Source organism: Lagopus leucura, unplaced genomic scaffold (assembly GCF_019238085.1).
Source record: "Lagopus leucura isolate 7727_CA_CO unplaced genomic scaffold, USGS_WTPT01 Super-Scaffold_760, whole genome shotgun sequence".
NCBI classification, from domain to species: Eukaryota; Metazoa; Chordata; class Aves; order Galliformes; family Phasianidae; genus Lagopus; species Lagopus leucura.
Window position 1 is genome coordinate 12,129,712 of NW_024962257.1, and position 23,605 is coordinate 12,153,316.

The following is a 23,605-nucleotide window of genomic DNA, read 5'->3' on the forward strand; positions in this document are numbered from 1 at the left end:
TCACCAACCCCTGCTAGGCTGTGCTGAGCTGTTTCAGGCCGGGCTGTGCCAGTCTCTGTCAGGCAGCATTGAACACTGCCAGCTCATGCCATACCAACCTGTGCCAGGCTGTGCTGAGCCTTGTCAGACCCTTTCAAGCTGCACCAACCTGGGCCAGGCCCTTCCACGCCATACCAAGCCCAACCAGGCTGTGTTGGACCAAGCCCTGCCAGGCTGTGCCAGTCCCTGCCAGGCTATACTGAGCACTGCTAGATCATGCTGTAGCAGCCTGTGCCATGCTGTGCTGAACCACGTCAGGCCCCTTTGAGCTGTACCAACCTGTGTGTGGGATTCTCCTCGAAAGGCATGCTGGAGAAAAGGAAAGGCATAATGGGGTGAAAGGTACAAAACAGGACTAGGCAAAGGTCTGGTTACGGTTTTCTGCCTAGTAGTCCTATTCACCCTTTTGTTGCATGGCCTGCAGCAGTTATGTCACTGGGGAACAGATAAACCTGACTCTGTCCCTCCAGTCATGGCCTAGCTAGTGCCTAGAGTCAGCCCCAACTTGGTGGGTTACTGGCAAGTGTGTGGCTTGATTATATGAAACAAAATGGTGCTAGACTGAATCAGGACCACAAAATGATGCTCACAGCTATGGCTCCGTGCCTCTAGGATGAAATAAAGAAGTGCAGCTAACTCCTGTAGGACCCAGGGGAGGCTTTCCTTCCTCTTTCATGAGGCAAGCCTAGCACAGCTTATCAGACTAACCCCATTTAGCAGAAGCAGTGTGCACTGTAGTGATTAAGTAACAAACTCAGCAGAGATCAAATGCTAGCAGATTATAAAACAGTGCAGGGACCACTGTGGAGTAGGATCCCCTCCTAGATGGACTGAGAGCCCCACACCGTTAGCACCAATATCTGAACCAACCAGTGAACATCAGGTCGTGTTATCGTCCCTAAGAATATCTTGAAATCTCTCTTCTTGCCGGGGGCATTGGTTACAGACCTCTCTCAAGGAATTTGGTCTAATCCTGTGCCTTGGGGGAATTGCTGGACTCCATTACTTGGTAATTCATGGAAAACCAAAAGTACACATCCTGCTCACACCCCTTCCCCTTTACCATGTTAGTTGTATGCTTTGCCAAGATCCTATGCTTGTTTGTGTATGTTTGGAATTGTTATCCGTTGAGTGTCAACTGTGATTCTAAATGCCATCCAGAGGATAGAAACCCTGCACAAAGAACAGAAGAAGGTGGGGAAGAGGAAAAGCATGATATGTTTGGTCCCAGGAGCATGTCTGTCTATCATGGGCTCAACAGGAGCCAGCACAGCAGCCTATCCCCAATTGTGAAATGGTGTTTAAAGAACTTAGTGCTGAATTAGACAAAACTAAAGTATCTCTGCTTACTGAGGAACTTAAACAGGAGAAACAGAAAAGTCAGGACTATAAAGCTGGAGCTGATAGGCAGAGGAGATATGCAGTCTGTTTGGAAACTACAAACAGCGATTTACAATTGGGATTAGAAGCAGTGAGACGGGAAGAGGAGAATCTAAAGGGCTCTTGCTGAATCTGAAACTCAGGAAAGAAAGTCACAAGAGGAGTTGAAATTAATTATATCGCAGATGTCCACCACCCGTAACCCTTCTAAGAATCAGAATCTGGTGTCTGGTGCCTTCCCTGAGACATGCATGGTGATATCTGGGACTCTAGCAGTGACAAGAGACCTCCCCGTATAACCACAGTCTGACCCATTGTAAAGATGGAAATAGGGACTAAGGCAGGTGAAAATGACCAGCCTGAACACATTATCACCACCACCAGAGCAATTCCATGGTCCCTGGCTGAGCTAGCCAAATTACAAGAGAAATACTACAGGAGACTGCAGGAATCAGACAGAATATCTTTGTAGAGTGTCTTTGACAGGAGGAGATAAAATTATGTTAAGTGATATGGAAGCCAGTGGGTTTTGTGGTCCTGGCATCTTTCTCAATATGAGACCAGGACAAGAAAATCACTCTCTGACCGCCCATGCAGCGTACTGGGCAGGAGGAATTGAGCCACAGGACTGGGTTTACCCATTGGTCATATGAACAGCCAGCTTTTCAGACCTCAGGTCATCTGCCTGGTCAAAAAGCTGCCTGTATTCAGGCCGTGTACCAACAAGGACTGGTAGCTGAGTCTCCTATGCTGGCTCCCATCAATCCTGATCGACTCACTCCTCTGCTCCGAGGTCTCCCTCATAGTGTCAAGATAAGGGAGAGGACCTTATGAGTTTTGATGGACCTGAACCAAAAACCTCGATGCCCCAAGCTATCTCAATCCCTACTGAGCTGCATCAATCTGTACCAGGCTCTACCAGGCCATGCTGGGCTGGGCCAGGCCATGGTACCAGACTGCACCAGGCAGTGCCAAACCGTGCCATTCTGTGCCAAGCTGTGCCAGGCTGTGCATCGCAGGCAGCCGTGGCAGCGGGTGACATCAGGTGGCAGATCGAAGGCTGCCCGTGGCTTATCAGCTCCTGCTGGCCATGTTTGCCCAGCGGTGCCTGGGCGGGACCTGCTGCCCCCCCCAGTGCTGCCAGCAGGAGAGCGTGGGGAGGGATGGCAGCACGGTGGGGCATGGCTGGGGCTCGGATCCCAGCTTTGCCCCCCACATGCAGGGTGGGGAGGGTGATGAACAAGCCCAGGATGGCACCGTCCTCAGCAGCACTGAGGGACAGCTCACCCCAGGGTACAGGGCCAGACTAGGAGCTCATGTCAGCCCCTGGGAGAGGGGCAGGACAGCTCTGGAGCAGGGTCTGCCCATCCCCGAGCCCTGTGCATGGTGTCCCACCTGAGAGCCCCAGCAGGTGCTGCAGGAGGGGAGACAGGACTGAATCAGACCGGCAGCCATTCCATGCGTGTCCTCTTGCTGTCACCTGTAGGTTGCCCCATGTCCTCTGGCCACCCTGTGTCCCCTGGCTATCCCATGCCCCCTGTCTGTGCTCTGCACCCCCCTGAATGGCCACACCATCATGTCCCAGTGCCAGAACAGAAATGGCACAGCAGGACCACAGCCCTCTGCTGACATCAGCTGCTCTGTTGTCGTTGCTTCTCCTCTGTCCCTGCATGGACCAACACAGTCCCAGGCCATAGGAGGAACATAGGGCATCCCAGCACCCTGTCTGCAGTGACACTGCTACCACCTGGGTGCTGCCCCTGCCCTGGGGCTGGCCCAGAGCTCCCCACAACAGTGTTGTCTTCTCTGCATCCAGCACTGCCCGACAGAGACACCAGCCCCAGCACTCAAAGTGCCTTTCCTGCTGTGCCCTAACACCCCAAAACATCCAACCTCCACCCCAGGGCTGGTACCGGAGCCCCACACCCATCTTGGGGTCTGCAGGGAGCATGGGGCTGCAGATGGGGATCTGGAGCTGCAAGGGGGGGTGAGCAGCACCTCAGAGGCTGCAGCCTGGAGGGTTCACCCACTGCAGCCACAGCTCTGTTTGCACAGGCAGCGCTCGATAAGCACCGTGTTCTTCAGAAGATCCCTACTCCAGGAGTCAAAATAGCATGAAATTTAATTTTACGCCTATTTGACAAAGCTTGATTTTACCTCCAATCAGCGGGGAGATAAGAGCCCTCGGTACAAGTGTGCGGGCAGTTTGGCAGCTGGGGCTGCCGATTTAATAGGTGAATCTACAGGAACAACACTTGAAAATCCCCTGGCGAGTGAGCCATTAAGGTGAGCCCTGCCTTCCGTCCCCGCGTCCCTCCCCGCGCCGCTCTCCCGTTGCTGGGTGCTAAAGCAAACCCTGGCTCTGTTTACCGAGTCTACTATTACAATACGGCTACCAAATATTTGCCAGCCGTCAGCTCGCTGCTCCGCTATAAATACTTCAGGCCCAGGTGGAGGGACAGCGAGGGGGAACGGCGCGGGAGCCTATGCATGGCCGGGCAGCAGCACTAAGGTGAGTGCCGACCGAGCCGGGCTGAGCCAGGGCGCTGCAGGAGATACGGCACCGGGCAATGCCCTCCAGCCCCTGCAGCTCTGCTCTCCCTGCTTCCTGGAGGTGAGCATCCCTGCAGGGTGTGCAGAGCCCCTGGAGCAGAGCCCATCACTTGCCTGTGGAGGGGAATGGGGCATGTGGCTGAGTGCTCTGTAGTGAGCATAGAGAGCATAGAGGGGCCTCATCCAGCTCGGCAGGACTGAGCTGTGGCCAGAGCCTACAAAGCAGTGCTGGGAGGGAGCCAGGTTTATCCCCTAACAGAGAAACATTTGGGGTCCTTGTGTGGGCTCTCAGCATCCTGGCGGTGCAGCCCATGGGGTTCAGTGCTGTGCCCAGGGCGGGAGGTGCTCAACACCATTCACCACCACGCAGAGCCCTGGGGTAACAGGGGACGTCCAGGGGAACACTAACCTTACTCTGTAGCTCAGGGGATGTTCGTACTGCTCCACATCCTGCAACTCGGATGGGACGCTCCTGCTGCCTCACATCTCACTGGGGACATCCCTACTGCCCTGCGCTTAGTGGGGTTAGAGGGGACACCCCCGCTGCCCTGTGTCCCACGGATCAGCGGGGACATCCCTGCTGTTCTGTGTCCCATGGCCCCCATCCCAGGGACAGGGGTACATCCCCGCTGCCTCGCACCCCACACTGGCGGTGGCACGGTGTGACACAGCCCCACAATGCCTGAGGGCGGAACACCGCAGCGGGGCAGCAGGACAGGACAGGGTGGGAGGACGGGGCTGCGTGCCACCTTCATGCCGTGTCCCTGCCCGCAGGGTGAGCCCAGGCCCCGGGGTGTCCCTTTGCACCGACATGGCTGCCGGCGTCATCCGGCCACTGGCCGAGCTGCGGCTGCCCTCACCCTTCCCGCACGGCCTGCTCCTGCCTGCGCATCCCGAGCCCGACTTCCCCGACCTCTCTGAGGAGGACGACGAAGAAGAGGAGGAGGAGGATGAAGAGGAGGCAGCAGAGCAGAGCGGCAGACCGGAGCCCGCCTGCCCCAGTGCCGCAGAGACCACGCTGCGACTCCTGCGCTTCTCAGAGCTCATCAGCTGCGACATCCAGCGGTACTTCGGGCGGCGGGGCCGGGAAGAGGCCGCTGGCGGCCATGGCGTGCCCGAGGACTGCAGCTCGCCCCGCAGCTCGCCCAGCCTGGGGCACACGGCACGGGGTGGCCGGGCGCAGCCGGAGGCGGCACTCGGTGCCCACGGGGCCACACACAGGCTGGGGCCGCTGGCCGAGCTCTTTGAGTACGGCGTGCGCCGGTGCCTGGCACCGCAGGCGGTCAGCGGGAAGGCGCAGCGGCTGGAGAGGAAATACGGCCACATCACCCCCATGCACAGGAGGAAACTGCCGCCCTCCTTCTGGAGGGAGCCGGGTCCCGGCCCCGGCAGCCTCCTGCACGCCGGCACCCCTGACTTCAGCGACCTGCTGGCCCACTGGACGGTGGAGCCAGGGCCGGAGCTGCCGGGCAGTGGGCGGGAGCTGCCTCCTATACCGGGCCATGCGGGGCTGGAGGCCGAGCCCTACAGTGGGCTGTGACCCACTGCGACCCGCTGCAGCTCAGGGCTGCCACGCGCCGCCCAGGTAATGAGCAACCCATGGGCAATGGGACACTTGGAGCCAGTGGGTCGGAGCCAGCAATGGGACGAGTGAATAAATGACTCCCACAGGTATGAGCGCGTGCGGTTTCCTTCACCACAGTATCCCTGGCCCTGGGTGGCAAAGGGCTGCAGCACAGCACCCCTCGGCTCCAGGAAGAGGAGGAGGAGGGACACGCAGTGGCTGGAGGAGCACAGCCTGTGTTTGCTCGGCAGGCCCAATGCAGTGGATCCCATCCCCTTATCTCAGCTGTGCCGGGGCAAAGGGCAACGTGGGGCCTCACAAAGCACCCAGCTGCCAGCCAGCAATGCACTGCAGCCTGGGTGGGGGGACTCAGCAGCACCATACAGACCCAGGGCCACCGCACTGCCAGCAAGCAGGAACCAGGCTAGAGCCTTCCCCTTCCCCATGGCCTCCTAGCTGCTGCTGGAACCCAGCCCTGTTACCAGGGTCCAGCCAAGGCATCCCCCCCTTTATTACAGTGGCTCTTTGTTGGCCTTGAAAGGGAAAAGCACCCAGGAAGAAGCTCTGGGCACCCACCCCTCACCAGGGGGCTGTGACACGCAGCACTCCCCCCATACAAGCACCCCAAATCCCTGGCATTCTCAGGCAGAGCAGTGCTCACAGCCCCTAGCACCAATCCTGGGAGCTGAGCTCCAGCAACAGCACAAGGAGATGGAGGGAAGCACGAGACAGGCAATGCCAGAATAAAAGTACAAACAGGGTTTATTTCAGCACAGAAGTGGTTGGAAGCCCACAGGTACCAGCATTCCTCTGCCCTGCACAGCTCTCAGCCCAGAGCACAGCATAGGGTGTTGCCACTGCAGGGCATGGTGCAGTGCAAGGAGCAGGGATAGGGCCAGCACCTGTAGTGATGATGGCGAAGGAAGACAGAGGGGGGGGAGTTACACCAGGGGGATGTGAGGGCTGGAAACTCTCCTCACCCAGGGAGAAACAGACTGGTCTCCCCCTGTGGCCCAGCCCAGCAGGACCCAGGCTACTGCACCAGTCTGGACCAAACTGCAGCACATACAGAAATACAGCTGAGGACCCAGCATCACTGAAGAAGCACTTCTGGGACTTGGAGGAGAGCAGGAGTCCGAGGGGACCATGCTCTAGGACCACCACCCCCCAAGGAAAAGGGGGTTCTCCTCTTCCCCTCCCCACTTAGAGCCCAGGCATGGCCACACTATCCCTCACACCTTGCCCTTAGAGGCAAAGCAGCTGAGGGAGCCAAAAAAGAGATGGAGGCAGCAGCTGCTGAACCATGGGAGCCCTTTTATTGCACAGCAGGGCAGGGAACTCCTCCAGCCAGAGGAGCAGAATTGCAGGAGTGTGGCACAGGGCTCACCCCCACAGTTGGCAGCAGCATAGGGAGAAGGGACAGGGACTTTGAAGCAGGAGGAGCCCCACCACTTCCCATCCCCACACAGCCTGACCCAGCCCCATAGGGGGTGCTCAGCCAGGGCCAGGCCCAGACAGCCCAGGGTGGCAGCAGAGACAGAGGGCAGAGACTGTGGCAGAAAGACTGGGCCCAGCTCAGCAGGGCATGCCAGCTCCCCTGGGCCCACTCCTGCCTTCACCCAACCCGTGACGAACCTATGCAAGGAGCTAACAGAGCTAACCGTGTATTTTGATCCCTCAGGGAAGCAGAGGAAGTAGTGAGGAAGAGGAGAAGGGGAGCCAGCAGACTGGAGAAGGCAGCAACACACGGAGAGCCAGGGCAGTGTGGCTGGGTCGGTGCTCCAGGCACCGTGATGCCTCCACAAGCCAACCCTGTCCTCTCCCTGCTCCACCAAAATAGGGTCCTGGTCTCAGAGGGGCCGGGGACCAGGGCACAACTCTGCTGGGTCGTGCTGCCCCACGTCACGTTTGTGCCAGCGACAGCTCCTCCAGTCCCTCCTTCCCCAGGCGGTACCTGGCGAGGTCTTTGCGGGTGACCATGCCCACCACCTGCCAGGGAAAGGACAGAATTAAGCCCCGCACTAACAAACAGAATGTGGGGACAACAGCAGTATCCCCATGAGCTGCCCCAGGGCCTCACCTCATTGTGATTATTCACAACCACCAAATGCCGGAGGCCCAGGGCTCGGAAAAGTTTGAACACCCGCGGCAGAGACGCCTCCTGCAAGGCAGAGCGGGGCCGTGGCAGTCATGGTGTGCCCCCAGCTGGTGGTGGGCTCCACAGGGGCAGCAGCCCACAGTCATTACCTGCGGCACAGTGTAGGGCGAGGGGTTCATGAACTCGCTCAGATCAATCATGCACTCGCGCTCATCCTGGGAGACGTGGATGGACTGGATGGGGGGGAAGCGGGGATAGGCGTCCCGGAAATCCTTCAGCTTCAGTCGCCGCTGCACCAGGCTCAGGTTGGCCCTTTCCACAAAAACCTGGGGAGGAATGAGAGCCCTCAGGGACCACCCTGCTCACTGAAGCACTCAGCCGCACAGCCCCAGGGCACCCACACAGGCAGGGAGGGAAGAGGCCAGAAGCATGGGTAGGCAGATCTTCTGGAGGGGAGCACTCAGCTTCCTGATCCCTGGGATGGTTGCTGTGTACTCACCTTGTGCTTCAGCAGGACAATGAGCTGGGAGCGCAGGATCAAACCCCGCAGCCCAGCCACCTGCAACAGAGCACCCAGCATGAGGCAGGGCTGGTTGGGGCAGCAACGTGCCACCACCACAGCCATCTCTTGCACAGACAACCCCCCAGGCATTCCCAAGCCCACCTGTGTGGTGTTGGGGTTGCTCTCCACCACTGGGAAGCCGTTGTGGTTGGAGGAGGTGTCACTGAGGATGTCCACAACGGTGCCCACCCGCTCGATCCTCCGCAGGCAGGTGACGGGCGTGCTCATCACTTCCCTGCAAAGAAGGGTCGGTGTGAAACAGCCAGATGGCAGCACACCCCAAATCCACCCCAAAGTGCACAGCTCTCAGTCCTCTGCCCCCACAGCGTGGGAGGCATGGGAACAGACATCACCCTGCTGGGGAAGGGGCTGAGCTGACAGCAGCATGACCCCAGGGCTGTCCCCAGAGGTGTCAGACCCTCAGTCCACCTACCTGGCTGTGAGTGAATGGGACGTCACAGGAGCCTCCCAGTGCAGGAAGGGCACGCTCTGCAGCTGGATGTGCATGTCGTAGAGCCCCTGCAAGGAGAGTCATGCCATCAGGAGATACGCCAAGGGAGTACAGCCAGGCAGCAGCTCCTCTCTGCATCAGATACCAGGGTCTCCTCCCAAGGCTCTGCAGCAGCCCCAGTCCTCACCTACAGCTTCCCCTGGCTCTGCAGTACTCCAGATTCTCACCCACAGCCTCCCACCCCATCCCAGGCTCACAGTGAATGCATCCAGTCCTCACCTCCACAAAGTAATCTCCCACAATCTTTGCTGTCATCAGCACCAGCATGATGGGGAATCCATAGGTGACGTTGCCTGTTGCTTCCATCATGATGACAGTGAGACTCAGCGTCATCCGCACTATCCCACCTGCAAGAAGCACCCGAGGGGATCAGGGGCTCAGGGGAGAGCGCCCAAGACCCTTCAGTTTCTGCACAGCAACCCAGGACTCTCACAAAGGCACCACATCCAACCCACCAAGGGACGCTGCTCCCCTCTGCTGGCTTTGCAGGCAGGAGCCAGTCACCAAGTGACAGCAAACCACACAGTGACAGGGCTCTGGGGCAGGTTAGGGGAGGCCAGAGCTCCCAGGCACCTCCAGCCCCAGGATCTGCCCTGGATAAGCCCAGCCCTCATTTCCACCACAGTGCTGCCAGCACTTGGTAGTGTTGTGAGGTTGGGTTTTAACCTGACAGTACAGGCTGTACTCCAACTAGGGGAAAATCTTCATCAGAGAAGCAGAGAGCATTTTTTCCCCACACCACCTTCACTATGACACAAGTTGAATGTGGCCATGAACCCCCAAGGGGGGCAACTCAGTGACTCACCCAGCTGTGCAGCAGCTCCCATCAGGGCATACTTCCCAGGGTCAGCCCAGATCTGAGCACAGGAGAGAGAAGAGACTGAGTGAGCCACTAGCTCCAGGGCACACAGAGATAACAGGCAGTGCCCCGGCCCCAAACCCCACTTCTGAAGGAGCAAAACATGCCAGAAGCTGCCTGCACAGCCCGTATGTCAGCAGGGCTCTGTCAGGGCCAGGGAAAAACCCAGATGTTGCTCAGGAGAACATCAAGTGAGGAGTCAACCCACCCCACATTTCTCCAGACCACTGTGCCAGGCTCTCAGCCAGCTCCATGCCCACTGCCTGCGTGCACAGCCAGGTCAGCAGCAAAGGAGGTGAGCGAGAAGCTGCACTGCTCCTTCTCATCCAGTGCTCACCGAGCCCTTGGTCAGGTAGGACAGGGAGATGCCAAACAGCCGCCCCCAGGCAGCACCGATCAGCAGGGAAGGGATGAAGACCCCTGCAGACACCGTGAGGCCATACGTCCAGCAAGCCAGGAAGAAATACATCAGGGTGAACATGCCCAGTGTCATGGGGTTGTAGGAACCTGGGGTGGGAAGAGAACAGGGAATCAGTGCCAGTCCCACAGCCTGAACAGCACTACAGCCATGGGAGAACAGCCAGTAGCCCCTCCTGCAGGGCAGTGTGACAAACTTTGCAAAGCCCTGAGGGACCATCAGCACTGGAGGACAAGGTCTGGTGGGCAGAGGCACTGGTGAACTGGTCCCAGAACAGCTTTGAGATCAAAGCAGCAGCCTCAGGGGGCAGAGAACACTTCAGCATTACACGGGGTCCAAAGGAAATAAGAGCTGAAGTCTAAAAGCCAGATTTCATTTCTCACACAGATCCAAACTCCAAAATCCACCTCCACAACCTACCCAGAAGGTAAAGTCATTCAGGGGCAAGAAGCCCAGCTAAGTAAGAAACCAGTCAGACTTCAGAGAGCAAGCAAGGGTCAGTCACGCTCCCACACAGATCAGAATGACAGCTTGCAAACAGACAAAACTGGTTCCTTGTTCACAGGCAGCCCTGAGGGCAGAGCCCTTTGGCTGAGCTTATGGTGCCTCCAAACACAGCACCCATCCCTCACTCCCTCTGCTGCAGCAAAGGAGCTGACATCTCCTTGGGTAGCAGGGAAAGGAGCAGCTTTGTTGTTAAGATCAGAATTTGCTTGCTGGTAGAAAAACCAGACCACTGTTATACCCAGCACAGCACTGTGCCCTGCAGCCAGCACAAGGCTCAGAGCAGATCTGCCCTGATGGGTGCATGGCCACAGCAGAGGAACACCAGCACCTCCTGTTTACAGCACTGCAGGGGTACTCAGGAGCTGGTAGCCACAGCAGCCACTGCCTACAGCCCCCACACAGTGCTTTTCTGGACCTCACCGTGCCCTCTTTAAGCCACACTAATCATACCCCACCCCATCCCACAGGCAACAAGGGAACAGGTCAGCCACTGTGCACACATTCTGTCCTGCACTGCTCTTCAAGGAAGCATTCATTTGGTACACAGACCTGGAGGGTCATGGAAGAGGTTGACAACACTCTTCTCAGGTGTGTTGAAGAAGGCAGTTGCCATGGAGTTGTACTCTCCGTCAGCACAGAAAAGCTGGAAGGGAAGGAAAGAAAGAGTTTGGATTGTCAACTATGGGCTGCCCCACAGCAGGGCAAGCGGCCGTTCTCCAGTTGGTGCAGAGCTGGGGGGGATTGCACACAGCAAGCACACCAATGCCACTGCACTTCCCTCCTGCTACTGTGTTGCTGGTGACAGAGACCTGTGCAAAGCAACACCACAGCCCAGGTGGGTTCACATCTCTGAGATGGATGTTAAGGCAAGGAGTCCAGAGCAAACTCAAGGTCTCCAGCGCCACACAGAGCAGAGGGCAGTGGCTGCAGGGGAACCAGCAAGGCCCAGGGCCACAAGCTCCAGCAGAGTCTCACTCCCCTGCTCAGCCTCAGGGTATCCCTCACCTCAGGTGCAGCTCACCAGCATCTCCTACCTGCAGAGGATAGGCCACTGAGCTCCCCTGGATGGGCTGGCAGTCTCGAGAGCAGTAAATCATGACGAAGCCCACAGCCGCCGTCACCGCCGCAACCAGCATGGCCTCAATCACCTGGAGGCAAGGCCTGTGGATGTACCTGAAAGGGAGCAGAGCAGTGAGCTCAGCTCTGCCACAGCAGCACCCAAGGCTGCCAGAGGTGAGATGCAGCAAGCCTTACAGGCTGCAGAAAATGGAAGGCTGTGCCAGGAGAGGGAGGGCAGCAGAGAGCCAAGCCCGTAAGCTTCACCCCAGGAGGAGTGATGCCCTGGGAGATGCTGCAGACCCTTCACCAGCTCTGCTGATGCCACAGGCCACCCCTCTCTGACATCCCAAGGCTGGTTCTGGGGTTTGAAATGCTGGTGGCAAGTATGGCTGTGCCAGAGTGGGTTCTGATAGGCTCAGCAGCAATCTTTCTCTCATTGCTCTCATGCTGCAATCATGTCTTGCACAGTACTTGCACTTGTTTGAGCAGCCAAGTCACTAAGAATAAATACTTAGCAGGATCATAGCAAAGGAGGGATGATGTGGGTCAAAGCCTTGGGTGCAGGCAGCAAGAGGCACATGGCACCTTTATCTGTCAGCTTTCAGGGGCTGCTGTCGCTATGCATGAGGTTACAGCCTGGCTTTGGCTGGGAACATCACAACCAGGAAGCACAGAAGATGTCAGCCAACCCACTTGAATTATTTTGGCTACCCACAAGCTCTTACCTGATCCGGAACATCGTTAACCAATAATTCAGGGCATTGAACAGAGCCCCCAGGATCCCACCTGCGAGTGGAAAGGAGGGAAAAGTCAGCATGCAAGTCTCAGGTTCTCCTACAGCCACACAAGACCCAAGAGAAAAGGGGAAGTTCAGAGAGACAACGATGACACACTCAGCATGACTGGCTGCCCCAGGGCACGTGGCAGCACAGGGCTGTCCATGACTGCAACACCCCAACCCCACAGAGGATTTTGCAGGATACAGATTACATGTTCTCTCCTTTGTTACAAGGGTGAGGGCTGGCCCAGGATCCTGCTCTCACCCCCATAAATTCCACAAACAGCCTCTGCTCTTGAGTTAATGGATTTTCCACTCCCCCCAGGAAAGTAGATCCTGAAGCTTTTTAGGCCCAGACAGAACAGAGGCAATTGTTCATACTAATTGGATCGAAAGAGCAGAATTCCCTTACCAACTACTCCCATAAAGATGAAGATAGGAATTTCCTGGATCGTGTATCCCATTTTCTGCAAACAAGAGACGGGTTTCAGATCTTCTGGACATTTGACTGCCAGTCACTGTCTGTCTGTGGCAGCATGAGCTCCTGGAGCAGCCCCAGGATGTGCCCTGAATGCTCCTTAGCATCTAGACCCAGCAGGGGCTGCAGGAACACCTTCTACTCATGCTGGTGAAGCTGGGATCCAGCCAGACCCCAGAGCCTGCCCCAGGCAACATTTTAAGAGAGACTGAAGTCCCAGAACCCCTGAGTGCCTCTAACTTCCCCGGCAGAAGAATCTGTGGCATACCTCGCTATCAAACCTGCCAAAATTGATGAGCCCAGGGCTGGACAGATCCCAAGCATTGCCGTGGTAAACACTCAGGACAGAGTTCAGAGTGAACGTGGAGATCATGGAGGCAAAGAACTAGAAAGAGATGCAGCACATAATTACTGCTAGACAGAGCCAGCCCAGCTCCATCCACACTATCCCCAAATATCCCCCATGGACTTGATACCCAGGATGTGCTGGGGACAAGTGTCACATTCCCCATGGACACGCTCTGGGCAGGCTACACCAACCACAGACTCACTACTCCTCAACTCTCCTCTGCCCTGTGGCAGCTCCCTTGGAAAAGGAGTTGGCAGCTTCAGGAAATGAGACCTCACTCAGACAGACTCAAATTTAGCCCCTGGGAGCTAAAAGGGAATTTGGGATGCCACGACCTCTGCAATGCATTACACAGCTGCCCAAGGGAAGGATGAAAGGAGGCACACAGCTGTAGGATACGGAGCCTCAGGGCACAGGAGAAAAGATGATGCCTCAGTGCCATTGCAGCCTGCGTTAACTGGATTAAGTCTGTCTTAATTTACTGCTTCTGCTTTGCAGCACTTACAATTCTCCATGTCAGGAACTGGTTCCAGAAGGAAGCTCCTTCCTCTAAGCTGAAGAGGACACCCCCTGCAAGTGCAAGACACAAACATCCTCACAACAGGCACGTGCCACAGACTCTCACCTCTCAGCACCAGCCAAGGCAGCCAAATCCATCCCAGCTCACGTGTCCTACAGCTCCCGGAATCAAGCAAAGGGACCAACCAAGCCCAACACACTTGATGTACTGTTTGTAGCAAAGCCTCTTCACTGCCTCTCCTCCATCCCAGGAAACAACATTTAGGATCAGAGACAGGTAACCACCTCCTCTCTTCCCAGGACCTGCATGGCAGGGCAGGACAGCATGGAGGAGTGGTGGGCATTTCTCAGGAAGGCTCATGGCATAACAACAGAGCAGACACAGTTCCCCTTCTCAACCCTGGAACTGGCAGAGGTTGGCAGCACACCAGACTGAGTAGCTTATAGATTCCCACCATGCAATACCCAACCTCTGGGCTTCCAAGCAAGAACCTGAGCCTGGAAGTAAATGAGGGGCCGTCCCAGCCCAGGCTCCTGCAGTGCCCCGTGCAGATCCCTGCAGGCAAGAGCAGCCCCCTGAGAGATGCACGCAGCACTGCTCAGCATCAGAGCTGACACACATACCCACAGGGGCACCAAACGCCGCAGAGACGCCGGCAGCAGCTCCAGCTGAGACAAAGTCCCTTTTTTCTGTGTCTCTGCGGAAGTACTCAAAGATCTGAAATACCAAAAGTGAAGGCAGGTTCAGGCATGGCCAAAGGCATGAGATCAGAGGAGACACAGTGACAACCCCTTGCCACCAGCAGAACCCCACGGAGCTGTTTTGGGTACCACAAGCAGCAACAGGAGGGAATTCAGGTGGCACCAAATGGAGTCCACAGCTCCCTCCTCTATGGCACCTTCCCCAGAGGAGTCGGAGCTGCACCAGCCCACTACTTGGCTGGGTTCTGACACCAGGAAGGCCAGCCAGGCACTGTACTCTGTGCTCAGCCTATAGCAGAACTCCTTGCCCTGAGCACCAACCTTGAAGTCTCTCTTCAAAGATGTGGATCTTCCCTGGGAAATGCCAGCAGCAATCACAGATCCAGAGTGAATCATTGGTCCTTCCTGTAGGCAGGAGAGTGGAGTCAGACCACGGAAGGAAGAACCACTACAGCTAAGGAAAACTGGGGAAGGTTGGATGCTGATCCCTGGGTAATGGCCCTAAAGAAGCTGGATGCTATACTTGTACCAGCTCTGTCTCTGCAGGTATAGTGATAGAGGATTTATCAATAGAGACCTTGCAATTTCTCCCCCAGCCCCAGATCCTCATTCTAGCACATGGCTCCTGTTCCCACCAGCACTCCCTCTGGCAGAGCAGACAGGAGCTTACAAAGACTGCCTTCCTTGCCTTCAGCCCCAGCAAGTCAGCCAAGTCCAAGCGTGGCACCTGTGCTCCCCCAACTGACATTCATGGTGACAAACACAGGCAGACACAGGCTGCTGCTCTCCTGCCCTCAGCTAAGCCACACACCAGACCGGCAGGGAATGAAACCGGGAAGTCACCGCAGGGTTGGTGCTGAGCTGTGGCAAACATGCCAGCAGCAGATAACAACAGGCCAGGAACACAACAGAGAGCTTTATGCACATCACCTTCCCAACAGCCAGGCCGCCGACCACCGAGAGGATGACCCCGCAGACTTTGATCACCAGGGTCTGCAAGACAGAGCAAGAGGCACAGCACATCACGAGGCTGACAGGAGCACCCCAGGCTGCTACAGTGAGCCCAGCTCCATCTCTGCCACAAACACAGAGGGAATGCCCCACGGTACAGGAATGAAGCACGTTTGCTCCAGCCCGGCCCATGCAGTAGGCACTCATCCTGTGAGCTCCCACTTCTTACCTTGAGGCGGACAACGTGTGGGATCTTCACGCCATTGAGGTAGCATTTAATCTGGGGAATGCCACTGCCAGCAGCGACGGGCTGTGAGGAACAGGAAGGTGTCAGCACCTATCATATACAGGATGGAGCTCGGGGACACACTGCCACCTTACCCTGGCCTAAGCACAGGCTATGCCAAGCATATCTTGGGGAGGCTCGGAACTTATTTACAAGCTCTTGAGAGGCACCTGCTGTGCCCCCACAGACACACCACCCCAAAGGGCAAACAGATGCAGTTAGCATGTTCTAGGGGAGCATAAGATTGTTCCCTGCAGAAAGATCACACTTGGTGGCCAGGGAAAACTTTGCCAGAGAGCAAGGGCAAAGCAACAAGGAGACTGCTGCTGACCTGCAGGTGGTTGTTGCCCCCTCTCAGCCACAACTTGCCCTGCAGACATCACCAGTCAGCTGCCAGTTTCTGACTTTTCCTCTTGAGTGTGTTTTAGAGCACCTAACCTGCCTACTCACAAACATGCAAAGCAAAGAGGCTGAGCCCAGTTCAGGGCTTGCATGAACTGACATAGTTTGTAAAAGCTGCACCCACATCCAAGGCTGAAGCATGTCCTTCTGCCACCTCCCCTGCCCCAGGCTGCTGGGGCTGCAAATGAAGGCAGCACATCCTGACAGCCTGCCACCTAAGGAGAAACCTTACAGCACAGATGTTTCCAGCCAACACCAAGGCGTTGGGCTTCAGAGGGCCAGTTCAGCAGGAACACATCTGATGGATGTTACAGGAGTACCTCCTCACAAGCAGCCTCCAAACCCTCACCTCTATAAAAGCAACGATAACAGAGCCCACCATCACCACACTGGCATTCAGAGTGGCCCAGAGTAACAGAGAGAAAGACAGGCCCCCTTTCTCTGTGAACTTGTCGATGTCTGTGGAGAAGGATCAAGGAAAGGCTGCTATCAACTCAGGAATATCCCTCCCACCATCACAGAGCATCACCATGGGGCTCCTGAGGCTGTGGTGTGCAGAGTGCATCGATGGGAGCACTTGGATGCAGGCAGCACCTCAGAGCAGTGCTGAGAGCAGCAGGACCTGTGCACCAAGCCCAGAAGCCCTCTCCTCCAACATCCTTCTTGTTGCCACCGGGAGCAGAGAACACAGATGCTGCCTGGCTGGAGGCCTCAGCTCCATGCAAGGATACTGTCCTTCACCACACGGTACTTCAGCCCAGCCAGGTTCTCCACCACGATGTCGATGAAGCAGGCAACGAGGCCGGTGAGGATGCCAATCATGGCACAGATGACCCAGCGCTTGATTTCCACGGTCCGGAAGGCCTGACAGACAAACAGACAGCCATCAGAACCCACTGCTGCCCAACCCTGCATCCACAGCCCCTAGTGTGCATCAAGATGGGCTCCGGCCCACCTGGCCACCTTCCCAGTCAAGTCCCAACCTTCTTTATCCTCTGCTTGGCATAGGACTGTAAAGCCTGACTATTTCAAGGCAACCCCCAGTGCTGTTGTGCCTCTGAGGGATCTTTGGCTAGAAGACAAGCTTTCCCAGCTCGCCTGCCTCCATCAAGCCTCTTAACACACTCTCCTGCTCTACCTTGCTGCAGTACTAGCTCCCAAAGCCCCCAGGATAGGGCCTTCCCCACTGCAGGTGTTCCACCCTGCCCAGCAATATCACCACAGCACCCAGGCGAGCTCCTCATCCCTCCCCTGTGCCACACTGGGCTCCTGCAGAGCTGGTCCCCCTGCCCATTGCAAACTGGTGGACACCCATCAAACCACACAGCTCAAGCACTGCTGCTGAGCACCGCATTCCCCTGGCACACAGGGAGCAATGGTTGAATGGTGTCAGTGTGCAGGGACAATGGATAACCAGGTCATGGCAGGGCTCACCGCATGGTTTATCCTCCTTTCCTCTTCCAGGAACAGCTGGTTTTCACTGTTGTCATAGTCCAGGCTCTAGCTCAGAGAAGAGAGATGCTGTTAGTGTCTAATGCTGGGAAAGACCCCTATGCCAGGGGAGGGCCAATCTGAGACTTCACTCAAGAGCCATCCCTCACCAGTGCCTCAGAGAGGGCAGCTGGCAGCAGCAGAGCTGAGGAAGAAGCAGGGATGCACATACCTCGTACTTGAGCGACAGGAGCTTCTCATTGTGGGGGATCTCGTTGGGATGCGGTCGGGGGAGCTCTGTCTCCTGTGGGTCAAGACACAGAGGTTGGCAGAGTCCCTGCCTGCCTCCCTGAGGGCAACCAGCAACTGACACAGAAGTACTCACGCCATAACGCTGGCTTGGTGCTGGTTTTACTGCATGAGCACCCAGGAAGCATAGGAAGGACCAGAGAGAGAGCAGTCTTAGTGCCCAGGGCAGTTTCCCACTGCTCAGTGTGTGCAGATTTAAGTCAGATCAAATAGCCCTCTGTGTGTGCACCCCGGCCCTCCAGGACCGTCCCCAAGCAGGATGTGTCCCATGGGCAGCCACAGGTACAGCAGAGCTGGGACCAGGCAGGCAAAGGTTCTGCAGAGCCTGCACCAAACTGCTATTTTAATAAATCACAGCAGCTCTGTGCTCCCAGTGGAGGGCAACATTTCACCGCAGCAGGAAATTCCTTTGGCTTAAAGCAAGGAGCTATTTCAAGCCGATCTGTGCTTTTGAGTAGAAACTAAATTCTGTTTCATAAATGCCTTTGATCACGCAAGCTTCTCCCAGCTCTGATTTAAGGCATTCACTGGGGCTGCAGGAGGGGTCCCAATGGCATCACTGCCCTTCTTCCAGTCCTGCATTACAGCTACATCCAGAACTGGCCCAGTCTTTCCTCCAAAGCACTGCATTAAGATATGCTACAGCAACCCAGTCATAAGTATTCCAGCTGGAACCAGCAACAGAAATACCTTTCAATAGCTGCAGCACTCAAGACCCAAGGATGGCCATGCAGGAACCTTCATGTGACAAGCAGGATGGGGGAGAAAGAGCAGCACTCACGGTGTCCCATGGCTAACCCTGCTGCCCTGGGAGCATCCCCATGGGTTATTTCACAGTAAGGAAACTCAGTCACATCCCCTCTCAGTGCCACTCACCAGCTCACGGATGTCCTCATTGAGATCCACATTGCTCAGCTGTCCAGGGCGCAGAAAGGAGGAAGGAGTGAACTACAAAGAGAAGAGAGAACAAAGTCAGTTCCTGAATGCACCACCAGCAGATGGCCCAGCTGGTGCCAGCTGCACACAGCACACCCTCAGGCCCAGGCTGGGTCCTGCTCCCCAAAGTGCTTTCATGCATGGAATCCCCATGGAAGGCCAGAGCTTGTGTTTGTCCACCCCTTGTGCCTCCCTGCCAAGCTCCAGTGCTGTCCAGGAACTGTGTGAGGTGTTGGAAAGGGGGACAGACCAGCCCCCAAGCAGTCAGGGCTACTCCTCAGCCAGGCAGCAATAAGGGATGGCCAATGGCACTTTTTGTTCCTCCACCTGCTCTGCAAGAGGGTTCCCAGCCAGGGAGATGAGCACACCAGCACGTTCACTTCCCTCAAAACCCTCAGTGGCACAGCACAGCGCCTAGGCTGGCTGCCAGCACTGTGTGCACAAGCAGGGACACCAGCACTGCTCAGCAGCGCCCAGGACAGTGCTGGGAAGGTTCTCCATTCTCTGGTGAGCCCTCAGGCTTGTTACAAGCAGCACAATTGCACAACACAGGAGTCTGGGGATTTTTCTGAGCCAAGACAGGCTTGGGCTCAGGCTGAACCAGCCCAGCAGTGCACACGGAGCCCCAGCAGCAGCAAGAGAGCTGCCCTCACCCGCTGGTGTTATGAAACATGGGGATATACAAGGGCGTGAGAGCAGCACTGCCACTAAGAACAGCCCAAACACCATTTCTCAACATCCACATCTTCCCCTCTGCAGCCTCTCACCCCTCTGATAGCCCTACTCCCAAACAGCTGAAGGACCAGAGAATAAAGGAGCACTGAAGAGCAATAGGAAGGTCCCAGCAGGGCAGCCCCTCTCTGCAGGGGCCTGCAAGCTGCAGATCCCAGCTAGAGCCCCTCCTGCTTTAATCCCCACAGATCCTGCCTGGAACGCGCAGGCCAGAGCAGCGGGAGCCACGCACATCACTGCAATGAAGAACAACCCTTTGTGTTTGCAGCCTGACCTATTTTCCCTTTTCCCCATCTGCTCCACACTCTCATTTACTCCCTGACCTGTGGATGGGCTTCGCCCCCACTTCCCAAACCCTCCAGCTCAGCACCAGTAAAACTCCTAGGAGGCAGGCAGACCAATGCTGTTAACCATGCAGGGACACATGGGAGCAGGGGGAGCTTTTGCAGGCACCAGCCTGCTCCCCCAAGTGATTATAGAGCACTGGGACACAAACAGGAAAGAAAAGGAATTGCAGTCGGACCTGAAGCTGGACTCCGTGTTACTTTTGAAAACATCTTGCTTGTATAACAGAATCCCTGCCCAGCTCATCCTGAACCCTGGCAGCAGGCAGCACTCAGACAGGCTGCGCACATTTAGAGCACAGCTGGCTCCATCCTGCCAGCACAAGGATCACATGCTGGAAGAACAGCAAAAGGATTTTTTCCATCAGCACCCATTTTCCACAGGAGGAACAGGGGAAATGGGACAACAGACGCAGACAGAGGATTATCTGTGCACGGCTCAGAGATGTGCAGCTCAGGCAGCATGACCCCAGCCTGGATGCTTTCCAAGCACAGCCCGCTGTTCCCAGGCACATATGATGTTGGTGTGACTGCAGTGCCTCTACAACAGCACACATGTTGTCAGAACCCAGAGGATGCAGACAGATCATCAGCTCTCCCATCCCAGATGGGGACACCTGGGACCTTCCCACCGGCAGAGGAAGGTGATGTCACCCAGCCCTCAGCAGTCCTGTTGGCTCAGGGAGATCTTCGTGCTGTCCCAGTGACCTGATGAGGGGTTACAGAGGAGATAAGGCCACACATTCCTCAAAGCCCTATATCCATAGGTCAGGAAGCAGTAGAATTGCAGCAAGGGAACGACTGCTTAGAGAAAGCCCATCGCAGCAGTGATGTGTCTCAGAGAGCGGTCACAACACGACACTGGTTTGTGAATAGAGGAACAACTTCAAACAAGGCTATCTAGAACAGCCACAAAGCAAACACCGCCTGTGTACACAGTGGCCTTTTAGTGCCTTGCTAACTGGACTCTGAAGAACCACAAATGGAGCTTTTGCTCCGTAACTCATCTGCAGGGCAGCCAGCAAGGCCAAACCTGCAGGACAGCACTGCATCCACAACCACCCCCCAGAGACACAGAGTACCCTCCATGAGCAGTTCTCTATCACCACCCTGCTCCTCACTAACAAGCTCTGAATGCTCGTGGTTTTGTTATCAGTGAGATAAAGCACTGTGCACAAACCACACCAGCAGCCTGCACTGTATAAGCAAGAGGAAGGAAGAGGGCTTTCAGCCCCCAGTGCCCTCCTGGCTCTGCTCAGTGGTGGGAAAAGATAACTCCTGTCATGCCACCGGACAGCTCACTGTGGTACATGGGGGAATATGAGCAATCCCATAGCCTGACAACCCCCTGCCCACCCTCCCCTTCCCTGGCACCCTCAGGAGCATAAGCACCGCACAGGTCTCAAAGACAAGGCACTGTAGTACACATACAGAATGCATCCTCAAGGGGTAGCAAAAAAAATATTAGTTAAAAAAAAAAACAAAACACACCTCAAGCTAATGATGGGAATTGGCCACTCTTACTGAAGTCGTCCACCCACTTCTCAGTTTGAGAATTAATTTGTTACATGCAACGTGAAAACATGGGAGGAGGGCAACCCACGCCTTGGGGCACGTGATGCTCAGATGTGCAGACGGCACCTTGCACAGCAGCACAGCCAGGTCCTGATGGGATGAAGGCTGACCCAGCTCTGGTGCTGTGCTCAGCTCCCCTGAGCCAGCAAACCCCAAAACAGAGAGCTCAAGCACATTCCTGCAGCTCACCTCTGTCACCATGGACACACGCACTGGGCACTCACCTCCCACCCACCAGCTCTCAGTCGCTCGCAGAAGTTAGCTGGGGAACTACAGACCCGTATTTCCTTTCGTGATTTTAAAATCACTTTCATTTCCATTAAAAGAACATGCAAGGGGAAGAAACCCCAATTGGGTGCCATTTCTGTTGTAGTATCATGACCCAAAACGAAGTCTCCCATCACAAAAACAGCTCCACCCTCTGCCAAAGCCATCCCGTCCCCACTTCTCAGTACCCCCTGCCTGGTACCATGCTGTCATCACATCCAGCTGGTTCCTATTGGTGTAACCTGGCCATAGACAGTTATGGGGGTATGAGGACATTGCCAGAGACCTGCTCTCCTCCTCACGTACCCATATGGCTGTGCTTGTAGCAGCACAGAGCCACAAAGGGCCCTACTGAGCTGTTTGGCATTAAGGTCACAGGACCACCCGTGGAGAGAAGCAGCTGTGCTGACCTGTGCTGCCAGGTCAGCGCTCACCCTGCTGCCCATCATTCCCACCCCATGCTGAGAGCTACAGTACAGCACTCACTGCCGTGCTCTGCTAAGGGAAACAGCACACAGTGCTCTGTCACCAGCTGGACCATCAGGGAATAAACACAGTGGCAATAAACACAGACCAGCAGGGCCAGGTCTCACCCCACCCGCTGTCCCTGCTGTTTCTTCAAAGCTACTCACAGAAACCCTTTTTCTAATTGACCCCCAGCCAAGAGATCTGATTAATCCTTCCCTTACCATGCCTCAGACCTGCAGTTCTCACCACGTGATTTGTAAAGGCAGCATGCTGTAGATACACCCAGAGGTGCTGTACTGACCTTATTTCTCCTTCCAGATCAGAACAGCTGCAGGACCGCAGTCGATTCCAGCCAGCCAGCTGTGCCCCCATCCTGCCCAGCCACACCAGAAACCTGCAGCCTAACAAACCCTGAATTTTTCTCTAATTAATCTAACAAGCCCGCTGTTCTGATCTACCCAGGAGCAGGGTGGCACAGAACCATGCCAGACAACACAACCAGGCTAACGGCTGCCAAAGCCTGCCTTCCTAACTATGCTGAAGGCTCCCCACAAACTTTCCATAGGAAATTCACCAGCTCTGTGCTCAGGCAGCCCCTCTCCCACCCAGCACGCACACAGCAGCGTTCCATGGACTCAGCCTGGCCCAAATCACAGCCCCAAACCTCCGAGCATCGCACAGAAGCTTACTTTAGGATGAGATTAACTTCTCCAAAGCGATTTGCAAGGAAGGAACGGGCCTTTCTGCGCTAAAAACACCGCCCACCCCGGACTCTCTTTGCCTCCATACATACACCATCACGTCCAGCCGCCAGACCCGCACGGCAGCAGACTGATAAGGATCGGGCTCTCCCACAGAACGACACTGGAAGCAGGAATTAAAAGGGCGTTCTCAGCAGCCGGGAGCCACGCACCCCGTGCCCGGGGCCCACCCCGCATCACCTGCCGGGCGCCGCCCGCCGCGCCGGGCCCGGTTCCGTTGAGCAGCGGGGTTGTCTCCCCCGCACGCTCGTCCTCGTCGTCGCGGGGGTCGCGACCGGACCACGACACCTTCTTGGCGACGTTGGCCATGCGGAGCGGCTGCGACTCCGGCGGTTCCTGCCTCACCGGCCGGTCATGTGACACCTGCCGGCGTCACGTGAGCACTACGGCGTCCGGCGCGGCGATCGTGCCCCGGGGCACCATGGGAGTTGTAGTCCCCGCGCCCTGCGGGGCCACTCTCAGCCCGCGGCTCGGCACCGCCCGCGGGGCTCTGTGGCTCCTAGAGGGCAGGGCGGACAGGCGGGGCGGTGAGCGGCTGGGCTGGCGGCTTTGGCTCATCGCGGGTCACTGGCGTTTCCGTGCCCCAACTTTCCCGGTTGTGACTCAGTGGCAGATGCTGGCGGCCGGCAGCCGGCTGTCACTGCGCTGCGCCGCGTGACCACGGCAGCGCGGCGAGGAGAGCCAGCGCACCAGGGAGCCGTGCGGGTTTCAGAGAGCGCCGCTGTACTTTAAAACCCGCCTGAAACCAAATTCTGTACAGCTTGCTG

At 56.4% G+C, this 23,605-nt stretch overlaps 2 protein-coding genes across 3 annotated transcripts; one reads left to right on the forward strand and one right to left on the reverse strand.

Annotated features, from left to right (window-relative positions):
* The first annotated feature begins 3,893 nt into the window (after nucleotides 1-3,893).
* PERCC1 (proline and glutamate rich with coiled coil 1) lies at nucleotides 3,894-5,578 on the forward strand. The gene is made up of 2 exons (XM_042864866.1): nucleotides 3,894-3,931; nucleotides 4,747-5,578. Exons 1-2 carry the CDS (start codon nucleotides 3,906-3,908, stop codon nucleotides 5,510-5,512), a joined length of 792 nt encoding a protein of 263 aa, XP_042720800.1. The 5' UTR covers nucleotides 3,894-3,905; the 3' UTR covers nucleotides 5,513-5,578.
* A 702-nt stretch (nucleotides 5,579-6,280) lies between these two features.
* Nucleotides 6,281-23,175, reverse strand: CLCN7 (chloride voltage-gated channel 7). 2 transcript variants are annotated; one of them, XM_042864623.1, is made up of 25 exons: nucleotides 23,019-23,175; nucleotides 18,632-18,703; nucleotides 17,679-17,750; nucleotides 17,450-17,515; nucleotides 16,747-16,879; nucleotides 16,365-16,474; nucleotides 15,557-15,637; nucleotides 15,307-15,369; nucleotides 14,698-14,781; nucleotides 14,299-14,392; nucleotides 13,661-13,725; nucleotides 13,075-13,191; nucleotides 12,741-12,795; nucleotides 12,276-12,336; nucleotides 11,526-11,664; nucleotides 11,041-11,134; nucleotides 9,904-10,073; nucleotides 9,513-9,564; nucleotides 8,927-9,054; nucleotides 8,630-8,715; nucleotides 8,299-8,431; nucleotides 8,134-8,193; nucleotides 7,784-7,960; nucleotides 7,617-7,697; nucleotides 6,281-7,525 (listed from the first exon to the last, which is right to left on the reverse strand). In XM_042864623.1, the coding sequence occupies exons 1-25, from the start codon at nucleotides 23,145-23,147 to the stop codon at nucleotides 7,439-7,441; spliced, it is 2,409 nt and encodes an 802-aa protein (XP_042720557.1). In that variant the 5' UTR covers nucleotides 23,148-23,175; the 3' UTR covers nucleotides 6,281-7,438. The 2 variants fall into 2 exon arrangements, with proteins under 2 accessions (XP_042720557.1, XP_042720558.1); XM_042864624.1 differs by lacking the exon at nucleotides 13,075-13,191.
* Nucleotides 23,176-23,605: the final 430 nt, after the last annotated feature.